This window comes from Delphinus delphis, chromosome 3, assembly GCF_949987515.2.
Source record: "Delphinus delphis chromosome 3, mDelDel1.2, whole genome shotgun sequence".
Taxonomy (NCBI): domain Eukaryota; kingdom Metazoa; phylum Chordata; class Mammalia; order Artiodactyla; family Delphinidae; genus Delphinus; species Delphinus delphis.
Window position 1 is genome coordinate 114,504,443 of NC_082685.1, and position 21,954 is coordinate 114,526,396.

At 36.2% G+C, this 21,954-nt stretch overlaps 1 protein-coding gene across 5 annotated transcripts in view; it reads left to right on the top strand.

The window, feature by feature from the left end:
- The window catches only part of GFM2 (GTP dependent ribosome recycling factor mitochondrial 2), a 46,840-nt gene that overhangs the window by 4,906 nt on the left and 19,980 nt on the right, over positions 1 to 21,954 (top strand). Inside the window, exons 1-13 of one of the 5 annotated variants that reach the window (XM_060009312.2) lie at positions 1,476 to 1,519; positions 2,738 to 2,822; positions 4,640 to 4,673; positions 4,833 to 4,890; positions 5,345 to 5,442; positions 9,551 to 9,676; positions 10,417 to 10,505; positions 15,077 to 15,165; positions 16,689 to 16,749; positions 17,024 to 17,203; positions 18,769 to 18,849; positions 20,161 to 20,309; positions 21,751 to 21,891. In XM_060009312.2, the coding sequence (XP_059865295.1) occupies positions 5,364 to 5,442; positions 9,551 to 9,676; positions 10,417 to 10,505; positions 15,077 to 15,165; positions 16,689 to 16,749; positions 17,024 to 17,203; positions 18,769 to 18,849; positions 20,161 to 20,309; positions 21,751 to 21,891 (995 nt within the window). In that variant the 5' untranslated portion in view covers positions 1,476 to 1,519; positions 2,738 to 2,822; positions 4,640 to 4,673; positions 4,833 to 4,890; positions 5,345 to 5,363. The other 4 variants (XM_060009310.2, XM_060009311.2, XM_060009314.2 and 1 more) reach the window with 4 other exon arrangements.

Here is a 21,954-nt window from a genome sequence, read left to right on the forward strand (position 1 = left end):
GTCTTTTCAGAAAATTGTGGACTGTCTTAAATGTTATACCAGGTTTTGACAAGTGATGGTTTCTTAAAGGTTAGGTGCAATGTGGGATCAAACCATATTAGTGAGCTTTTTGTATTCTGTTATGGTAGAATCCATTGTTCTGTTTTAGAATGGATCTAACATGCATGATTTTGCAAACATTCTGAACTTTGGCATTGGAAATGAAGAAGGGGGAATAGATTCAAGATATATTTAGGAAATAAAAGGACTTGGTGACTTCCTAAATAAGGGTAGTGAATGTTTCTGTATTAAGATACAGAAAGGAGCAGATTTAGGAGGAATAATAATAAGTTTTGACATGCCTTCTTACATAACATGGTGCACAGTGGTTTAACCTTTTCTGTTGTTGCCCACCTTCCTGAGTCTCATATACTTCCATGCATTTCTCATAGCTTTGACAGTGTACTTGATGCATCGTGAATATTTAGTAAACGTTTTTAAACTAAAGATGCTTAGTTTCCGTGATCATAGAAGAAGAGGATTTACTTCTGTATATTTTTTACATGGTAGAAATACATATTTACATATTTATGGTAAATCAATATACAGATATGGTAAATCAATATATTAGGAAAATCAATATACAAATAAACCAAAAACTTATACTATCAGTGAGAAATTACCAAGTTAACATGTAGATGCTTACCTTTCTATACTTAATTCTGTTTTTTATTTTTACATAAAAGTGCTTTTTGGTTGGTATGATATATTTTTGTAATTTCAGTATATCTTTTCCTACAGTATCTTCATATCTTTCTTTTTTTTTTTTAAAGTTTTTTTGACGTGGGCCTTTTTTTTGGGGCGGGGGGGTACGCGGGCCTCTCACTGTTGTGGCCTTTCCCGTTGCGGAGCACAGGCTCAGCGGCCATGGCTCGCGGGCCTAGCCGCTCCGCGGCATGTGGAATCTTCCCGGACCGGGACACGAACCCGTGTCCCCTGCATCGGCAGGTGGACTCTCAACCACTGCGCCACCAGGGAAGCCCTGATGTGGACCATTTTTAAAGTCTTTATTGAATTTGTTAAGATGTTGCTTCTGTTTTATGTTTTGGTTTTTTGGCCTCGAGGCATGTGGGACCTTAGCTCCCCAACCAGGGTTCAAACCTGCACCCCCTGCATTGGAAGGCGAAGTCTTAACCACTGGACCGCCAGGGAGGTCCCTCTTCATATCTTTCTTGAAGAGTTAAAGGATGTTGAAAACATAAGGGACCATATTCTCATGTTTAGTTTGAGCTTTCATTTTCTGAATTGCACATTTTCTTTTTGATAGCTACAAATATTATTCCTACTTTTTAAAAGTAATACATTTTTACCTAATATATTACATTTGCCTTACTTACATATGTCTTACATGTAATACATAAATTTAGTTTTGTAATTTTGTATATTTCTTTTTCAGAGAATAACAGCTTAGAGGTCCAAGATGTCCAATCTGAGGATATTTGCAGTGAATCATAAGAAAATATCCAGCTTGCACATTAACGTAAGTTTTTCTTGTAAAATTAAATGTACTTCAACAGCTTCAGTTACTTGACTTCCCCAAAGGTCTAGTGTATCTCATATACTAGTATATCAACAGTTTCTTAACAGGGGGTATGGGGGAACCTGTAATCAACAAGAAGTATGCCTTATCATTAGTCTATAAATTCATTTTGCTACTTTAAAATCACCTGTGCAGCATTTTGAGACTATCTGTATTCCATTTTTGAGGTCGTTAGCAGCCCAAGATGTTGCACGGTTTTTCTTCAGTGTTTTCATTTCTGATGCTTTCAGACTGTACACCCTGTGATAGGTGATGCTGTCTTACCCTGGCCATTATGAAGTAGAAATTTAAATAGTTTGAGTCTCTTCTCTACTCTTAATATACTTGCTTAGAATAATAGTGTTTTATTGCCAGAAACTTGGTAACTAACGTAGAAATAATACAGAAGGCACAGATATGCATTCTGTGACATCATGAAAGGCAGATTGTGGCAGCTCAAAATCACTACATACACTAACTACAATTCCAAATATATTGACAGCCATTAAATGTGTATTTAGTGGTCCAGGGATAAATCGATGGAGAACATTCAACCTCTATGTGGGAATATTAGGAGAAGATACCTGGGGAGCTTTTAAAAATGCTATAGTTCCTCCAACTTCCCTTCCTTTTTAAAAGCTCTCCAGGTGATTCTAATATGTAGCCGCTGTTATAAATCTAGGTGAAAATACCTAATGGTTTCAGAGTTCATGACTCGCACCAGCTCTTAATAGGCTTAAAGGAGAACCAAGGGGTATCCAGGGTTAGCAACCTTATTTAACCTTTCTGGCTCTCTGGAAACTTTAGGGTCGTTCTCAAATGGCAGCTGTCAGAATCACCTGGAGGGCTTGTTAAAACACATTGTTGGACGCTATCCCTAGAGTTTCTGATTCTCTTCTCTGGAGTGGGTCCTGAGAATTTGTCTTCAAATAAGATCCCTGTGATGCTAATGCTGCACGTCTAGGAGAGCCATCGAAGGTCAGCTCAAAAGAGCAAGCAGTATTAATTTTATCCTTATTTTTTATTGTAATGTAATTTTGTGTTGTCACTTTTTAAAAGAATTGGAGTTAATAAATTGAGACTACTATATGGAGATTCAAAGCATAATTATGATGTTAAAACTACAGTAGTGAGTTATGCTAAAATAAAATTAACGTCGTTTCTTTTTCTCCTCACTAGAATATGTGTTCCTCAAAAATAAGGGCAAGTCTAAAAAGATTAAGGCTACATGTGCTTCTTGGAAGAAATTACAGTTCCCTACCAGGTACAAATGTTAGGTTCTTCTCATTTTACTTAAACTGCTTGCTTGCTTTCTCCCTTTTCTCTCTGTCTCTCTCTCTCATTTGCAATCTTCTCCCTTATTAGGGGTCTCCAACCATTTTGAAAACAGTGACTCCCTTTTACTTCTTGGCTCTTTCCTTGAGATTATTAGGAGTTGGAGTATTCTGATAGATGCTAGGAGGTAGTACCAGTAGACTTATGTTCCTCATCTGCTGTCCATCCTCATGAGCTGAGCAAAGGGAAGGGTCGGCTCAGAGGTTTAGCAGTGAGTCTACTTGTAGAGTGCTCTTGCTGTAAAATGTTGATTTTCCTAGTTCATTTCTGGTTTTTATACAGAAGTATTTTCTGTTAATAGAGGTTTAACAGGATAATTTATTTTGAGGGTTCTTAAGAGTAGTTTGGTTTAATATTTATCTGGGATAGATTAGGTTAGGTAATATGGCTATTAAAAGCCTGAAGGCTGAGGAACTGGCTGCAGTTGCCCCTTGAACACAGATTTGAGCTTCGATATAAGTTCAACCATGTAAGAGTCCACTTATATGCAGAATTTTTTCACTAAATGGGTACTGCAGTACTACATGATCCACGGTTGGTTGAATCTGCCCATGCGGAACTGAAGATACAGAGGAACGATGTGTGCACAGGGCAGGCTGTGAAGTTATACTTGGATTTTTGACTGCACAGCGGTTGGCCCTTCTAACCTTCAGGTTGTTCAAAGGTCATTTGTACTGTAATTCTGAATGTGCTTCTTGTGTTTGAAGTAAGCAAGCATGTGGGAGACTTAGTGAAACTACAGTTGACCCTTGAACAATGAGGGGGTTACAGGTGCTGACCCCTCGAACAGTTGAAAATCACATATAACTGTAGTCAGCCCACCGCATCTGCAGTTCCGTGTGCAGATTCAACCAGCTGCAAATCGTGTGCTGTAGCATGCATGTATTGAAAAAGATCCTTGGATAAGTGGGCCCACACACTTCAAACCTGTGTTGTTCAGGGGTCACCTGTAGCTTCATTCTGTATCTGTTCTCATTACCATCTTTGTCATGTGAGAATAATGGAGTAAAAATACCAGTTGGCTGTGTGACTTGTTAAAGGCATGTGAATTTACTGTTCTGCATTATTGGTGTATATCTGGGTTTCTATATTTTGCCCGTACAAATTTATCTATAGCAGTACAGATTATCTTTCAGTCTTCAAACTGCTATCAGGTTTTCAAAATGTAATAGAAGTCATCATAATTTATTATAGAAGTTTGGGAGAACTAGTTTAAATAGCAGGAAGGTATAAATTAAATTTATAAATGTAACTTCATTGTTTCTTTAGTATTAATAGAATAAATGGTAAGCATGGAGTAAGTCATTATGGACTTTTTTTTTTCAGAAATACTGTTAGTTTTTACAAGTTGGCCCTTTACAAGTATTAGATTATTATAGCTTCTATTCAGTGTTACCTCCCAGGCTATCTTTATAGGTATCATGTCCTTGGAATTGCTGAGGGAAGGTAGGTTTCAAGCTGTACAAAAACTCATTATTAGCTGATATGAGTATCACTCTTTGCTCTTAAAGCCTTGACAATGTAGGTTTACAGGATTGTGCTTATTTTTTTTTTTTTTGGTTCAAGATCTACTAGTGTCTGAAGATTATTGTTATGAACATTCTACTTTTGAAATTCTATTTATTATAGAATTCTATTATAGAATTGTAGCAGGTGGCAGAGATTGGGGTAAATCTATATTTTTCTAAGGATATAATCTAGAAATTGATGTTTAAAAACTTTATCTTGTTTTATTGTCATCCACAGGTTTTTTTAGAGATTGCAAGAAAATAAATTTTAGGTAAATGAGTGTTATATTTGGCTTGAATTTTACTTTAATTGGATTTACTTTAATAGTAATTTTACTATTTGCTTAAAATTCTTTTAATTTCTTTCATTTATAAATTAAAGGAAATTTTCTTTAAATTTAACAGTTGAGTTTTAACACTCTTTCCATTAGGTTTAATAGGAAATGATATCAAGTCCCTTCATTCCATCATCAATCCTCCTATTGCTAAGTAAGTACTGTCATTGATATTGTCTTTTCCATAGGCTGCCAGGAAGAGTTACAGGTTTTTCACATAGGCTTAATTCAGCATTTAGTGAATGCTCTAATTTCTGTAACTTCCTGCCCTAGCTAATTAACTATAAATAGATATTGGTATGTATCTTAAAAGCTATTTTCTTGTCTCAGTTCGATGCTAAAAATTTTTAATGTAGCAACAGCACACTTTTCATAGAAATTAATATAAGGTAGTCACAAAATTGTAGTTAGCTCTTTTGTTACTTAGCTGTTTTGTCAGAGTAATGTGATAGTGATATGTTTTCCATTTTTCTAGTTTTTACACCATTATATAAATTGTTGAAATACCAACCAGCTTTGAAATTTGTGCAGCATATTTTGGTTTTACAATTTTAGTAATGTCCACCTTATAATACATGTCTTTTTTTAATTTTTCCCCTTTTAAACAGAATCCGTAATATTGGAATTATGGCTCATATCGATGCAGGAAAAACTACCACCACAGAAAGAATATTGTATTATTCTGGATACACAAGATCACTGGGAGGTTAGAATGGATTCCTCCTCTCACCCTGCCCCCCCCATTAGAAAAAAACATCAATGGAAAATATTTTGATTAAGAAGTCGACCTAGAGACCTTGAGTATGGCATGGAGGCACTGCTGTCTAAACCACAGCATAAAGTTAAGGTAGTTACAGTACTCCAAAGGGTCTTTTTAGGTTCAATTAAACAATCAGACTCACAAGACTATCTTGGGCTATAGTTGGCACTGGTCTACTCAGAAGGCTGTGAGACAGGAAACATAGCTTGCCAGCAATAGATGTTTCTTTCTATAGAAGTTCTTATAGCAGTCCACATAGCTGTGTGGGAACTGTCTTCTTTGGCCACCCAAAAGCGATAGCTTAGTTGCAAGGTAACAAGATTCACAGGAGCCACCCTAGCTTAGGAGACTCATGCCCCGTAGGAACGAGCATCTCTTGTTACAGCTCCGTGGGTCATCTTCCTGGTTTCCTACAAGGGGCATGCCATACCCCACTCAGGGAAGCCTAAAGCTATGTATCTTCAGCAGGTATTTATAATTCATTATTTATTCTTCCCAGGTCAGATGTAGTTTACCAATTGGAAATTATTTTTTCCATAAGTGTGTTGCCTAGCAATGCAGTTGGCATACTTGTTTTCTGGGCTCTAGGAGAAGAGAGCCAGAAAGTTAACCAGAGGTCAAATTCCCATGCAGAACAAGAAAGGATTTCATTAATCCTTAACCCCCAGTAGTAGTATAATTTACCTAAGTTTTGAATTTACTTTTTTATTATAGTATGTCAAAAAGTGTGGTTCTTTTTTTTAAAAATTTTATTTATTTGGTTGTGCTGGGTCTTAGTTGCGGTAGACGAGCTCCTTAGTTGAAGCTTGAGGGCTCCTTAGTTGCGGCTCACCGGCTCCTTTAGTTGTGGCATGCAAACTCTTAGTTGCAGCATGCATGTGGGATCTAGTTCCCTGACCAGGGTTTGAACCTGGGCCCCCTGCATTGGGAGCATGGAGTCTTAACCACTGCACCACCAGGGAAGTCCCAAAACTGTGGTTCTTGACCAGGCATGCACATTTAATGCCCATGTATCTTTTAAAGATTTTGTTTTGTTTTGTTTTGTTTTTAAATAACAGTACCCTAGCTCCACTCTGAAAATTAAGATTCAACATGTCTGGGTATGGCCTGGATGTCTGTATTTTTGCATCACGTATTTTGAAACTTGTATTTGATTCACACACACTTATGATTGTTGTATTTCTCTGATGAATCAACCCTTTTATCATTATGAAGTGCCTTTCTTTATCTCTGGTGAAACAGTTTGTTTTGAAATGTGACATGGAGGTCATCAGGTCCAGAATACCAGAAGTGGAAATTAATGTCTTTTTCAAACGCTCCACAGTGATTTTGAAATGTGCTCTATTGAGACCTATTTCTCTAGACCCTTGGAATTGGCTGAGACTTAATGTTTATAGAGGAGAAAACCACTCACGATTAGAATCTTCATGATGATAGGTTCCTAAATGTATAAGCACATGAATTTCTCATAGAATTTATTGCTGTGTAAATGGGGAAATAACAGACAGCAAAACACTGAACATTGTTAGGCTTCCTCTTTTGTATCACGAGTCTGATTAGAATCCTTCCCTCATATTCCCTGAGTGTATCCTTTTTATTTTTTTATTTTATTTTTATTTTTTTTTATTTTTATTTTTTGAGGTACGCGGGCCTCTCACTGTTGTGGCCTCTCCCGCTGCAGAGCACAGGCTCCGGACGCGCAGGCCCAGCGGCCATGGCTCACGGGCCCAGCCCCTCCGCGGCATGTGGGATCTTCCCGGACTGGGGCACGAACCCGCGTCCCCTGCATCGGCAGGTGGACTGTCAACCACTGCACCACCAGGGAAGCCCCCCGAGTGTATCCTTGAGTCGAGGGTCCAGATGAGGTGGACGCAGGCAATTTTCAAGTAAACAGTTATTTTTTAATTGTGGTAAAAAAACACATAACATAAAATTTACCATCTTAACCATTTCTAAGTGTACAGTTCAATAGTGTTGAGTATATTCACATTGTTTGCAACTATTCTGCAGAACTTTTTCATCTTGCAAAGCCCAAACTATATGCCCATCGAACAACAATTCCCCATTGCCCCCTCTGCCCAGCCCCTGGAAACCACCCTTATACTTTCTTTTTCTATGAATCTGACTACTCTAGGAATATATACATATATATATATATATATTAGATACATATATATACGCACATGTACACACACACACACATAAACTAGATATGTTTTGAAGTTCTTTTCTGGTTCAGGCCAGAGGCCTAGAAACTATCCAAATTGTGGCAGAATTTGTTGATCCAAGGTTGATTTTATTAGCCATATGTGTCATCATAAAGAAATAATAGGAGGACTTCTATTAGAAGTCTGTGCACCACAACAAAGAGTAGCCCCCGCTCACCGCAACTAGAGAAAGCCCACGCGCAGCTACGAAGACCCAACACAGCCAATAAATAAATAAATAATTTATATTTTAAAAAAATAATAGGAAATAAAGATCTTTATCTTTGTGCAAATTTTTATTTTTTGAGTGTCTTAGAAACTTACTGCCTTATTTAGAACCTCTGGTTAGTTATTTGGTCTTTGTCTTCTTTTTTTTTTTTTTTTTTTTTGGGTGGTACGTGGGCCTCTCACTGTTGTGGCCTCTCCCGTTGCGGAGCACAGGCTCTGGATGCGCAGGCTCAGCGGCCATTGCTCACAGGCCCAGCCGCTCCGCGGCATGTGGGGTCTTCCCGGACCGGGGCACGAACCCGTGTCCCCTGCATCGGCAGGCGGACCCTCAACCACTGCGCCACCAGTGAAGCCCCGGTCTTTGTCTTCTTAATGATGTTTGTTTTCTCGGTTAGTTATATTGTGAATAACTGGCAATACTGCTACAATTCTTTAACACTGATATTTGGAGTTGCTAACAGATACATTTTTCTTGCTGTTTTCCCCTCTGTTGGTGCATTTGTGTGTGTATGTATATTTATACACACGTATACACACACAAAAATGATATGGAGTAACTAGCTAGCATTTTAGAGGTTTAATGCTGACATAAGCAGTGGTAGTATAAGGCCATGATAACTTGAATTTTGATTGGTAAAGATCAGCTCTTTGTCATTTCTTTTACTGAATAAGAGTAAGAGTAAAATGCATAATCCAAGAATTTTACTGCAGAGTAATTTTTTTTTTTTTTTTTGCGGTACACGGGCCTCTCACTGTGTGGCCTCTCCCGTTGCGGAGCACAGGCTCCGGAAACACAGGCTCAGCGGCCATGGCTCACGGGCCCAGCCGCTCCGTGGCATGTGGGATCTTCCCAGACCGGGGCATGAACCCGTGTCCCCTGCATCGGCAGGCGGACTCTCAACCACTGCGCCACCAGGGAAGCCCTGCAGAGTAATTTGAGTGACCTTTTTGGTAGTCAGGATAAATTTTATCCATGACTGTATACTACAGAAGACTTTATGTTTGTATAAATAAATCCTAAAAGGAGAATTAAGTAATGAGAAAGGTTTGTAAGAGATGATTTAACTTTGGAGGAATTTTGTCTCTACCTTATTCCATGTAGCTACCATTTACTGAGCTAGGTACTTTATATATATAGTCTCATTTCATTCTTATAACAGTCCAGCAAGGTTGGCTTTATTAGCCATATTTTAAAAACTAGGTTAAGTAACTTGCTCAAGATTGTAGAGAAGTGATAAAGTTGGGATTTAAATTTGGTCTGTCTGCTCTTAGGGCATTACTCTGCCTCCTGTCAAGGGATCAGGTGTGAGGAACGTCAGATAAGGACGGGATAATGAAAGTTAAACTAGAAAAAAAATGGAAGAAGTATATGGTTCAGTAAAATTAAAATATTAGAAGATTTTAATCTTAGTTATTACAGAAAGATTATTTTTATGGAAAAATTACTCATCTGCTGAAAAATCTTTTTCTAGAATGACGATTTATTTAGAGAATGATTAAGGGCTCTAAATATTAAACCAAATATTTATGAACAGTTTTTCTGAAACTATGTCAGGTAGATATCAAAGACCTATAAAATATACTTTTAAGCCTAACTATGTCATTTTTTTCCTGGTTAGATGTTGATGATGGAGACACGGTGACAGATTTCATGGCTCAAGAGCGAGAACGAGGCATAACTATTCAGTCAGCTGCTGTTACATTCGATTGGAAGGGGTATAGAATCAATCTGATTGATACACCAGGTATAGTGCTGTTTCAGCAATGCAGAGGTGCTGCATTATTTTGAGGCTTTTCTGTTTGTGTATGTGTGGGTTTTTTTTAATTGTGGTAAAAAAAAATATATATATATCATAAAATTTACTGTCTTAACCATTTTTAAGTGTACAGTTCAGTAGTGTTAAGTATGTTCGCATTATTGTGAAATAGATCTCCAGAACTTTTTCATTTTGTTGAACTGAAACTCTATACCCATAAAATGACTTTTCTTCTTTGTCCTCTCCCCTGAATCCTGATAACCACCATTCTACTTCGTAGATCTATGAGATTGACTTCTTTAGATACCTCTTATAAGTAGAATCGTACTCTATTTGTCCTTTTGTGACTGCCTTATTTCACTTAGCAAAATTTTTCAGGATTCATCCATGTTGCAGCCTGTGACAGGATTTCCTTCCTTTTTAAGGTTGCATAGTATTCCATTGCCCATAAGTAACACATTTTGTATATATACAAAATTTTACACACACACACACACACACACACACACACACACACATATTCATCCATTGATGGGTATTTGGGTTGCTTCTGCCTCTTGGCTATTGTGAATAGTGCTGTTCTGAACATGGGGGCGTAAATATCTCTTTGAGATTATCCTTTCAATTATTCTGGGTATGTACCCAACCTGGGATTGCTGGATCACGTGGTGGTGGTGGTGGTGATGGTTTAAAGATTTTAGGTGTTACATTTCTCATCCTTTTCTTAGGTCATGTGGACTTTACCTTGGAAGTTGAGCGCTGCCTAAGAGTGTTAGATGGTGCAGTGGCTGTGTTTGATGCCTCTGCTGGTGTAGAGGTAAAAAATATTGTCAAAGTAAAGTGAAGATAGAACAGCATGATTTTTTTAAAAAGTAGAATGCATCAGATTGATTTAACTATAACCCTTTATTTGGTAAGCTCATATAAATCCAATTATGGTTAAAGGAATTTGGAATTGAATATTGAGATATGATCTATATATGATCTCATATAATATACTTCATAGTAAAAGGGAAAGTAAAGTTTGCTTTTCTGTAGGAAATATGAAAGTTTTGAGAACTGTGAAGAGGCTGAGATTCTTACTTTAAAGCTAACAAGTTCGTCTGCCATAGTTTTATGGATTCTGGCAGAAGACACAAGATTTCTGAGTCAGGGATGAAGGACTTTATTAATCTCCAAAACAGCAATATCCAGAGTATCAGCATTTCCTTGTGTTGGTTCCTCAAGCCCTAATTCCCATAGGGTGACAAAGGGAAGTCAGGTGACAGCTGCAGTGGAACCCTGTGCTTAGAGAATGCAAGTATTTTATAATGGGCAGTAAAAGTGCCTGCTCTTTGCTCTGAAGGAATACATTATCTTCCAGGGTTGTAAGCCAACCTACCTTTTGCTCTGAAGGGAAATACAATATCTTTCTAAACTGTTCGCTATACAAACATTTTTGAAAAGATAGTCCAGAATAAAGGCAGTCAGTCAGTGCCTCTCCTGACAAAACATGCAGAAATGTGAGCGACCCATGAAGGATTTTCTCCCAAAACTTAATATATAACTCCGTGAATAAATCCTGAAAGTGGGTTTATAATAAAATTGTTGCTACTGGGGTCAGTTATGCTCTCTTTAGCTGGTACTCCATTTGTTTTATAATCTCAAGATTGGCTTTATCTTGAATATAGAACCCACATTAGTTCTTCTAATCTTAAAATTACTAAAAGCGATACCTTAATTAAGGGATCAAAATCAATATCCCCCAAAATGGGACAGATTGACACCATGGGCCTCCTGATATGATGCACTAAGAAGGATACAACATTACCTATGTTGTATTCCTGGCAAAAATGTTTGGCCCAAATCATGAGAAAACAAACAAATCTAAATTGAAAGACATTCTGCAAAACAACTGGCCAAGACTTTTCAGAAATTCAAAAAAAAAATGTTTTAACATAAGGAAAATGAACAATTGGGGTTGGGGGGAAGCTGTGGAATTGTTCTAGATTAAAGGATTCTAAAGAGACAAGAAAGCTAAACGTAATATATCCTTTTTGGCTGAATCCTGGATCAAAAAGAAAAAGTTACAAAGCACATCACTGGGAAAATCAGAAATTTGAATATGTAATATATATATATTAAAGTATTGTGTCAACTTAAATTTTCCTGAATGTGGTCTTTGAAATTGATTATGTAGGAAAATGTCCTTATTCTTAGGAAATGCATGCTGAAGTATTTAGGATTAAAGTCTCATGGTGTCTACAACTTGCTCTCATGGTTCAGCTCCCATCCACCCACACATACACACATGGTGTTAGTTTGGGTACTTTGATCAGTAGATGCCAAGATGGGATTAGATGTATAGGAGATTCATCGGGGGGGAAGTACCTGCGAAGAATAAGGGAGAAAAGAGGGACGTGGGAGAGGGCGTTCAGACCACAGGGCAGGCTGACACCTTTGAAGGAGAGGGGGAAGGATGGGGGATTAGGCAGGAAGAGTCTCAGGCCATAGTACAGTTCCAAAAGCGTTTGGCTTCGCTCATGGGGAGTCCTCAAGCTAATGTTACCTGTTAGAGGAACCCATGTCTTGTGGGAATGGGCCTCCATTTGTCCTTCTGCTGAGCTCAGTCATTAGCTGGAAACAGCCCCCAAGAAGGTGCGCCTTGAGAATACATGGTGGTAGATCTAGAAGGGTAACAGTTGGAACCATCAGTTAATCATGCTCTTTATAGTAGTTCCAAGTGGCACATTTTCCCAGCCACCAGACACATAATGTTTTATAGAGAGAGAAAAAAGGCAAGTGTAACATGTTAATATTTGGTGAATCTAGGTGAAGACTAAGTGGATACTTATTGTACTAGTTCGAGGGGAAATAATACAGTTATTGAGGACCCCTGACAGACAGTGATATTTGCTTGATATAAAGCCTGACACTGATGTCTGAGGTTGATTATGCACCTATTATTTCTATTTCTTAGAGTCATTTCATTTCCTAATGGTTGCATCCTTCCTGTCATTATAACTTCTTTACATAAATTCGACACTTAATCATTCAGATTGCATTATTTACAAGATTGAAATATGCTGTAATAGGAAGTTTCTGAATTTGTGATACAGGAGGCTACTGTTTGCTAAAACAGTAGATGGACTTTTAGCTGGCAGGTGGGGTGATGGGAATTGTTTTATTTTTTAATATGTTTAGTTCTTGGGAAATTTATAGTATATATCCCCCCACCCCCACATAAAAATTAGTTTGGAGTGGATCATAGTGTTAAGCTAAATCCATATACCTTCTAGAGGGAAAATAAAGTATTATCTTAACAACTTTGGCATGGGTGGAGGGAGTGGTAGGTAACAATTTCTTGGAGAAGACACAAGAAGCATAAAACAAAAACAAGTTGATTAATTGGACCTCTTCAAAATTATGTGCATGAAACTTAAAAAAAAAGGCAATCCTTAGACTGTGAGAAAATTTATAATGTTAGATAAAATATTATATGAATGTTAAACTTCCAGAGTGCAATAATAGTCGATTATGTAGAGAATATTATTGTCGTAGGGAGTATGTGCTGAAATTTTCACAGTACATGTGTATGACCAAAGACTTGTATCCAGAATATATGAAGAACTGCATATCAATAATAAAAACTAACAACCCAATTAAAAAAAAAGACAAAGGACTTGAATGGGTACTTTACCAAAGAAGACATGTGAATGACCAGTGACCACATGAAAAGATGCTCAGTCTCATTGGTCATTAGGGAAATGCAAATTAAAATTACGAAGAGACCATTTCATACCCACAAGAATGGCTACAATTAAAAACAATGATAGCAAATCGTGGTTGAGGATGTGGAGTAACTGGAACTCTTATACATTGTTGGTGGACTGTAAAATATTATAACCATTTTGGAAGACTATTTGGCAGTTTCTTTTAAAGGTAAATATACACTTGTCCTATAACCCAGCAGTTCTACTCCTCCATCTTTATCCAAGGGAATGAAAACATTTGTTCACCAAAGATTTGTTCAGAATGTTTATAGCAGCTAAATTCATAATATTCCCAAATTAGAAACAACACAAGTGCACATCCACATGTGGATAGAAAAACTGGTACATTTATACAAAGGAATTTAGCAGTAAAACTGAACCAGTATGCCCAACAACATGAATGAATGTCAGAAACATTATGTTGGGTGAAAGAAGCTATGCTATTTATATGAGGTTCAATAATAGGCAGAATGAATCTATGGTGGCAGAAATCAGAACAGGTTGCTATGGGGAGAGGGACATAAAAATCTCTAATGTTCTATATGTTCTTTCTCTTTATTGGGGTAATAGTTATACAAGTATATGCATTTATTAAAATTCATTGAAGTATAAACTGAAAATCTGTATTGACCCTCGAACAACATGGGTTTAAACTTCATGGGTTCACTTATATGTGGATTTTTTCCTCTAAATATGGGCTTCAGAACTATATAATCCGTGGTTGGTTGAATCCGCAGTTGCGGAATAGCACATAGGAAGGGCCAACTGTAAAGTTGTAAGTGGTTTTTGACTTTGCAGAGGTTGGCGCCCCTAATCCCTATATTGTTCAAGGGTCAACTGTATTTTATTGTATATCAATTTTACCTAATAAAACAAATGACAAACTGGCTTCTGTTTTAACAGTGTCAGCACATTAGGCTTTTAATGCTCTGCTTCAGGGCTATTAGACTGTACTAGGCAAACTGTTTATATTTAACATGTACAGAAAGTGGAATTAAAAGAAGCTAAATATTAAAAATTACTTGTTTAACAATAACCAGAAAGCTAAATAGAAAAGCATATGAGAATTGTAACTTAGAAATACAGGTGTTGGCTTCCTTTCCCCTCCTTAAATCCTTTTCAGTTTATATGAACGTTCAAACATTCACAGTAAAAATACACGATTTTTATCATACTAGCATTTTATAGTACATTCCTATTCTTTTTACATCACAACTGTCTGAATTAATTAAGGCAAAAGTCCATATTTCACAGATCAGAAAACTGATGAGTTCAGTATTGTGTGACGTTACTAAGTAAGGTGAAGCCAAACAAAAAGTAGGTCTTGTAATTCTTGGTTAAGTCCTCTTTCTGTGACTCCCAGTACTTCCCAGTTGTTAATTCCCTTTGTGTTGCAACCTAGTTCACCCAAAGTATTCTCAGTTTGAAGCATAATCTTCAGTCATGCTTGATCATTTTAACTGTTTTAACCTGATAGCATAAGAGTGGGTCCAGAGGTATGTGTGCAATGGCGCTAATTCTATGCTAGAATAGGACCCTGTTCTATGTTATAATAGAGTCTTAGGTATGCTTATTCCATGTGTAGTAACATAGTTATTTTTGTCAAATATGGGCTTTTTCCTTATCTTTGCTCTAGGCACAAACTCTTACAGTATGGAGGCAAGCTGATAAACACAAGATACCTCGAATCTGTTTTTTAAACAAGATGGACAAAATTGGAGCAAGGTATTTAACGTGTGTTTCTTTGGCTTATCAAAGTAAGAATATGATTTGAGCTTTTAATGCACTATAACTTAAATTTATAAACAGCTGTTCCCTATAAGGTATAAATATTCCATAGAATCCCAATTCAATCCCATTTAAAAAAATTTCGGAGCAGTTGATTCATAGGTAAAGTAACAATGTGGGATTAATAGAGAGCTGATAGATGATGAATCATTCTGATTCTAATGTAGAGAGGCTTTATCCTGATTTCTAGGCTCCTGACAGAGTGATGTCTTGCTGAATCCATTGCTTCTATTTAGAGCTGTATGGTGGAGTCCGTGTATTGCTGAATGTTACGGTGCTCACTGTCATTGCTAATGGGGGAGGGAAGAGAATTGTTTCTTGTAGTTGCTTCAGAGAATGATGTTCTTCCTTGTCCCCGATTTTCTTTAGCTAATGGGTAAAATGCTCTCAATGAAAGGAAACTAGGAGAGGAGAATGTAGATGTTTTGAGACCTGCATATAGGGCAAAAGAGTTAATGCTGAGATGTAGTGGTAATACTGCAGACTTACAGAGTGGTAATCCAAAATGGATACGTTGTTCTGAGAACAGAATCCAGACAATCAAGAACGATGAAGGATTTGGAGAAAATGTGAAAGAGCAAGAATTAAGCATCAAAGGATACTGGGGAAATGTGAAAGGGAGAGATCCTGATCTGTGGTATGAGAGCGGCAATAAAAAAACATAAACCGTGTCTCTCCTGATATCACACAGTATGCTTTGTATTTCTGTAACTCTCTACAGTAATTCTAAAGCTGCTGGTTTAGAGGACTTTTGTCTTGATTAGTAAAAGCACAGCAACCTTCAAAATGTGCTAGGCTTAAGTTCTGACCCTTTTCTGTTTGGAGTTCCTTGAGGTTGAGGGAAATACTGCCTATACTGACTGACAGCACCTGTGATGATGGGGAGGGAGATGACTGGATACTAGGCTGCTTCTTAAAGAATTGGGACCAGAATGATCTGCATGTGTGTATGAATCAGCCCACGTGCCAAAGATGTGTCATGTGTTCCATAGGTAGCCAACCCTAGTGTTAGCACAGAAGTGAACAGCATAGCATATGATACGAACAATGCCTAAGATAAAAGTGTAGAAAGATTAGGCTGGCTCTTGGAAGAAAGTGGGTAGTCGTGTGATAACAAATACAGTTGTTAGAAGAAAGAATCTTTGACTTGTAATCACAAATCTTGCATTTGAATCTTAACTCCAGTTTATTATGTGTGACCTTGATCAAGTCACTTAACCTCAAACTTTAGTTAAATGAAGCTCACAATAATGATACCCTAAATACCTGTGTGGCAGAATTATGGTAGATACTCAGTCACTATTATCTGAAGTTAATGTTAAAAGATTAGACAAGATGTTGTCCTGTGGAAAACTGTTAAATGGTAAACGTTAGGAACAATTGAGGGTTATAATTTTAGAGTACATTCTTAAATCCTGTTTTAAGTATCTTAACATTTTAAATGATTTTACTTTCTACAGTTTTAACTATGCAGTTGAAAGCATCAGAGAGAAGTTGAAGGCAAAGCCTTTGCTTTTACAGGTTGGTTGATTAATATTTGGTTTATTAATATGAAGAGGTCCTTCTCAGTTTCCTCATCAACGTATTTTATTGTGGCATATTATATACATTTTTGAAGCTTTCGCAAATCCTTTTGGAAGAAGTTAGGATATAAATAAAAATAAGTATAGATTATGGCAATAATGATAAGAGACATTTGGGGGGGAGTGGGGAGAGATAAATTCTATCACCAGTGCAATTCTAATTGAGTTCTAATGATCATTTAATAAAATGTTAATCTCACTCTGACTTATAGTTACCAATTGGTGAAGGCAAAACTTTCAAAGGAGTGGTGGATGTAGTAAGTAAAGAAAAACTTCTTTGGAATCCCAATTCAGATGATGGAAAAGACTTTGAGAGAAAACCCCTCTTGGAAATGAGTGATCCTGAATTGCTGAAGGAGATAACGGAAGCAAGGAATGCCTTAATTGAACAAGTAAAATAAATACTTTGAGCTTAAAATTGCATAAATATTTAGAAACTTTAAAAAATATTTATTGTGAAATTTCATCTAAAATTACATATGGAATATGTAAAGTATAATACAGTGCACACCAGTGTAATCACCACCCAGCTTAAGAGATAGAATATCAGCAATACTCTTGAATCTCCCTGTGCTACTCCCTGCTCTTCTCTCTCCCTTCCACTAATCATCTACCCCACCATCACCACTATCTTGACTGCAGTGTTTATCTTTCATTTGCTTTACTTCATAGTTTACAGATACATGAAGTATTTAGAGTCCTCAACTTTATAGAGACAGGAAGTAGAATGGTAGTTACCAGGAGCTGTGGGGAGGGGAGAATGAGGAAGAGTTGTTTCATGGGTATAGTTTTAGTTTTGTGACATGAAAAAGTTCTAGAGATTAGTTTTACAGCGGTGTGGAATATACTTACTACTTCCTAACTATTCACTTAGAAATGGTTAAGGTGGTACTTTTATGTTTGTTATATTTTATCAAAGTTAAAAAAATTTTTTTGAATTAGAGAATAAGATTAGTGTGGACTAGAATCAACTTCCTGTGTTCTAAAGGTGAACAGCGATGAAAACAATGCTTATTATATACTTACTGTATATTCTGGAAGCATAATTGGAATTGGTTATTTAAACTTCCCAGTATCACCATAGGATAAGTACTAGTATTATCTCCATGAGTAACCAAGACAAAGAGAGGTGATGTAACTTGACTAAAGTTTTTTTGAACAAGTTTGTAAGTAGTGGAGCCATTTCCAGACAGTTTGATTCCAGAAGCTATGCTTAATCATCATATTTGCTGCTTTTTAGAAAGATGGTTGGGTACATTTCTACTATAGTTAGCTGTTAAAAATGTGTTTTTCTCACCAAGGTTGAATGTTTTGCTCCCTTTTACTATTATAAACTTTTGAAACTCTTTTGTTAATTTTATTGTCAGTTGAATTCTCCTGTCATATAAGCACAGATGATTAGGAAATGAACATGAATTAGATAATTACATTTTTATTATTGAAATTATACCACTACCTCCTCAACTTAAATTTATTCCCTCAGTGAAGGATTATAAACAAGTTCAGTCATTTTACTTTGAACGTCTTGGAGATCTGGTGAACATTCAAAATATTAGAGGATTACCAAATGAAACTTTTTTTTATGAACTAAGACCCCCCCCCCAAATGTATTTAAAAACAGCAATTCATTGTATATATTATCATTGGCTATCAGCTGTGGACTTTTTATTTCTTTTGAGCACTGAGTAGGTAGCACACTTCATTGAGGTGCTCTGTCTGGCTCTGGCTTCCCATGAGTTTAGGAAACTTATGAGAGCGTATCTTCAATTTTCAATCCCGTTTCCTTTGAAAGAAAAACTCTATCTCTTTAGAAGATGTGAAGAGTTCCTTGGTCTGGATAAGTTAGATCATGTAGCTGTCTTGAAATATTTGGCTAATGAATATTTATGGTGTATAGACTTAAGATAATAGTTGTGATGATGAATGCAAGTTACAGAACTAAAGCCTTTCTTTTTAGGTTGCAGATTTGGATGATGAATTTGCTGACTTGGTTTTAGGAGAATTTAGTGAGAATTTTGATTTGCTACCGGCTGAAAAGGTAAATTTTATTCATTTACTTTGACCAAGTTTTACTAATTGGATGTGGTTTGATTACTCTATTGTAGGTGGGTTTTTTTTTCAACTTTGCATATCATTAGAAAATGCAGACTTAAAAATTAGGAGAACACTGTTAAAAATTAGAAGACATTGTTCATTTACTGCAGCCTTTTCCCTTCATTGTGATCATTTCACTAAGTAGTATTAGGGAAATCACAGATAGAATTTTTTTTTTGATCTACTGGTCTTTTGGATACTATAATGGTCATTTTTCTCAGAACATTTTTTCTGAATCTGTTTTAATTGTTAGTGGAAACTTATTCCAGGTCTTCCCTTTTTTTGGTTTTCTTTTGAAATATATTAAACCAGAGAATAGGCCAGTAAAATACTGGTAGTATTTGAATTATGACAGATTTATTCAAGGCGTTTTTTATTTTTTCTGCCAGGAACCTTCCCCCATGAAAAGTTTTTTAAGTGGTAGTGTTTTAAGTGGGCTCCAAGATGAGCCCAGCAAATTCACTTGGTTATTTTTCATGAAAAGAAGTAAAGAAAAACACAAGATCTGTAGATTAATTTTGAGCCATTTGAAGTTAGAGGTGGAAAAAATTATTTCTTTTCTTTTGAATGAAAAGCTGTAAGTTTGAATTTTTTTCTTGTTTAGTATTTGAATGCTTAAATGTGATGTTTATTGTGCCCTATAGTCACATAACATGATTTCTGTTTTCAAAGAGCTTACAATCTAAAATTAACCCACCGTTTCTCTTATCAATAGCTTGCAAGCACACCTAAGCTTTTCTTGGTTTTTGAGGTCTTTTAAAAATTGTTTCTACTTTGATACCTCATTTTCCTTTGGATTTTATTTAATGTGGATTTAATTTATTTGAAGAAATTGTAACTCATTTATATTTCTAATTTCTAACCAGTTCCTCTAGTAGACTATCGAGGTTAAATCGCAAGTATATTAATTCACTTATTCAAGAAATATTTTTATGCATCTACTTTATTTTAAGCACTTTTCCAGTTTCTTGTGATTTACAGTATCTTTATGGGACTTACTATAATGCTTATATAGATTTTACATTCTAGTGACTGGGGACACAGATAATAAAGTAATAAATATATATCTAATATACCAGGTAGTGATTAATGTTATTTACAATGAAAAATAAAGAAGAATGAGGCCATAAAGAATGATGGAAGTGTGCTGAGGAGTGATATTTTACGTGGTTGGTTAGGGGAGGCATCTAATTCTGGGATATTTTGGTCGAGACCAGAATACTACACATAAAACATTTATATCTCTGCTTTACAGCTACAAACTGCAGTACACAGAGTAACACTGGCTCAGACAGCAGTGCCTGTGCTTTGTGGAAGTGCCCTGAAAAACAAAGGGGTCCAGCCCTTGTTAGATGCTATTACTATGTACTTGCCTTCACCTGAAGAACGCAACTATGAATTTCTGTAAGTATGCAAGTGCATAGATTAAAATCGTATAGCCTTGAAAAGACAGGTAGACAGATAGGTCATGTTTCACAGAGAGTAGTTGAATCACAGTTTTTGAATAACATTGGTGAAGAATATTATTCTAAATAATATAATATAGAGCCATAGTAATTTTTACTTGAAAGGGATATTTGTCATCATCTCTTGTAACCTGCTGTGTTTACAGATGGAGCTAAATAAGAATTTATGGCTTTTTTGCTGTGTAAAAGTATAAATGTTGACTCTGCCATCTTAGTTAAAAAAAAAAAAAGTAGTATACTGGGGATGTTTGATAAATATTCTATAGATACATTTATATTTATTCTGGATTTCAAGATTTTTCATAATATTTTGTAACTGTAAGGAAAGGTCCATTGTTTTCTTCCTCTTGTCACTAACAGCTTTGTCCTTCGTAATAAACCCTCTAAAATCTCAGTGAGTTTTGTGCCAAATGGCAAACAGAGGTGAACTTTGATCCTATTAACTAGGACCTGAGTCACTTTCCATATCTCTCAAGTGGAGAGGCATTATGGTGATGTGAGATGAGCATAGACTGTGTACTGCCTGGATTTAAATCTCAGGTCTTCCAAGTTGCTTTAACCTCTCATCTATAAGATGCAGAGAATAGGACTTATCTCATAGGATTGTTACAAGAATCAAATGAGCTAATATTGATAAAGCACATAAAACAGTGCCTAGTATATGATCAACTCTCTATATAAGGATTTGTTAAATAAAATTAAAATTTGGAGGAAACAGGAATAAGATTAGAGAAATTCAATAATAGAAGTGTCTAACCTACTTTGAATCATGAACTCCTTTGAAACTGATGAAAATATGGAGAAATATTTCCATATTTCCTCAGAAAAATGAACCAATGTGCAAAGTTTGGCAATTTGAGAGGGATTCAAACTTTCTGAAACCTAGTAATGAACTCCAATTTAAGGACATCATTCTGTAAGTGTTCGCTGTGTAAACAAGTTCAAGTTTATAGTGTAAATTTATATGGCTATGCAGCTGAAGAAGAGTGGGAGGAGAGAGTGAAAGCAATAATTGGAAAGTACCTATTTGTTTACCCTGTATGGGGTTTTAAGAAGTGGTGTGATGTTCCTAGGTTTATTTTTTGAGGAGGGAAATCTAGGCAAGAATTATTTGCTAATAGAGGTAATATTTGGAAGAGAATCCATTGTTTTTGGTTTTGAGGAATTAACGGTAAGATCTCCAATGAATAATTTAGTCCGGTGGAGGAAGAGAGGTACATAATACATTATTTAATTGGCCTTGGTAGCTAAACTAGAAGATATGAGGAATCTTTTGAGGACATCAAGGTTAGGTTTATGCAGTGATTCTGATCTGATCTGTATAGATATATAGGAAGTGTATTTTAAAGTGGCTTTTCTGGAACTTCTTAATTTTATAGGCAGTGGTATAAGGGTGACTTATGTGCCCTGGCATTTAAAGTTCTCCATGACAAGCAACGAGGCCCACTGGTATTTTTGCGCATTTACTCAGGCATGATAAAACGCCAATTGGCCATCCATAATATTAATGGAAACTGCACGTAAGTAGAAGCCTAGGTTATTTTCTAAAACTTCACTCATTTCTTTAAATATACTTTTACTAA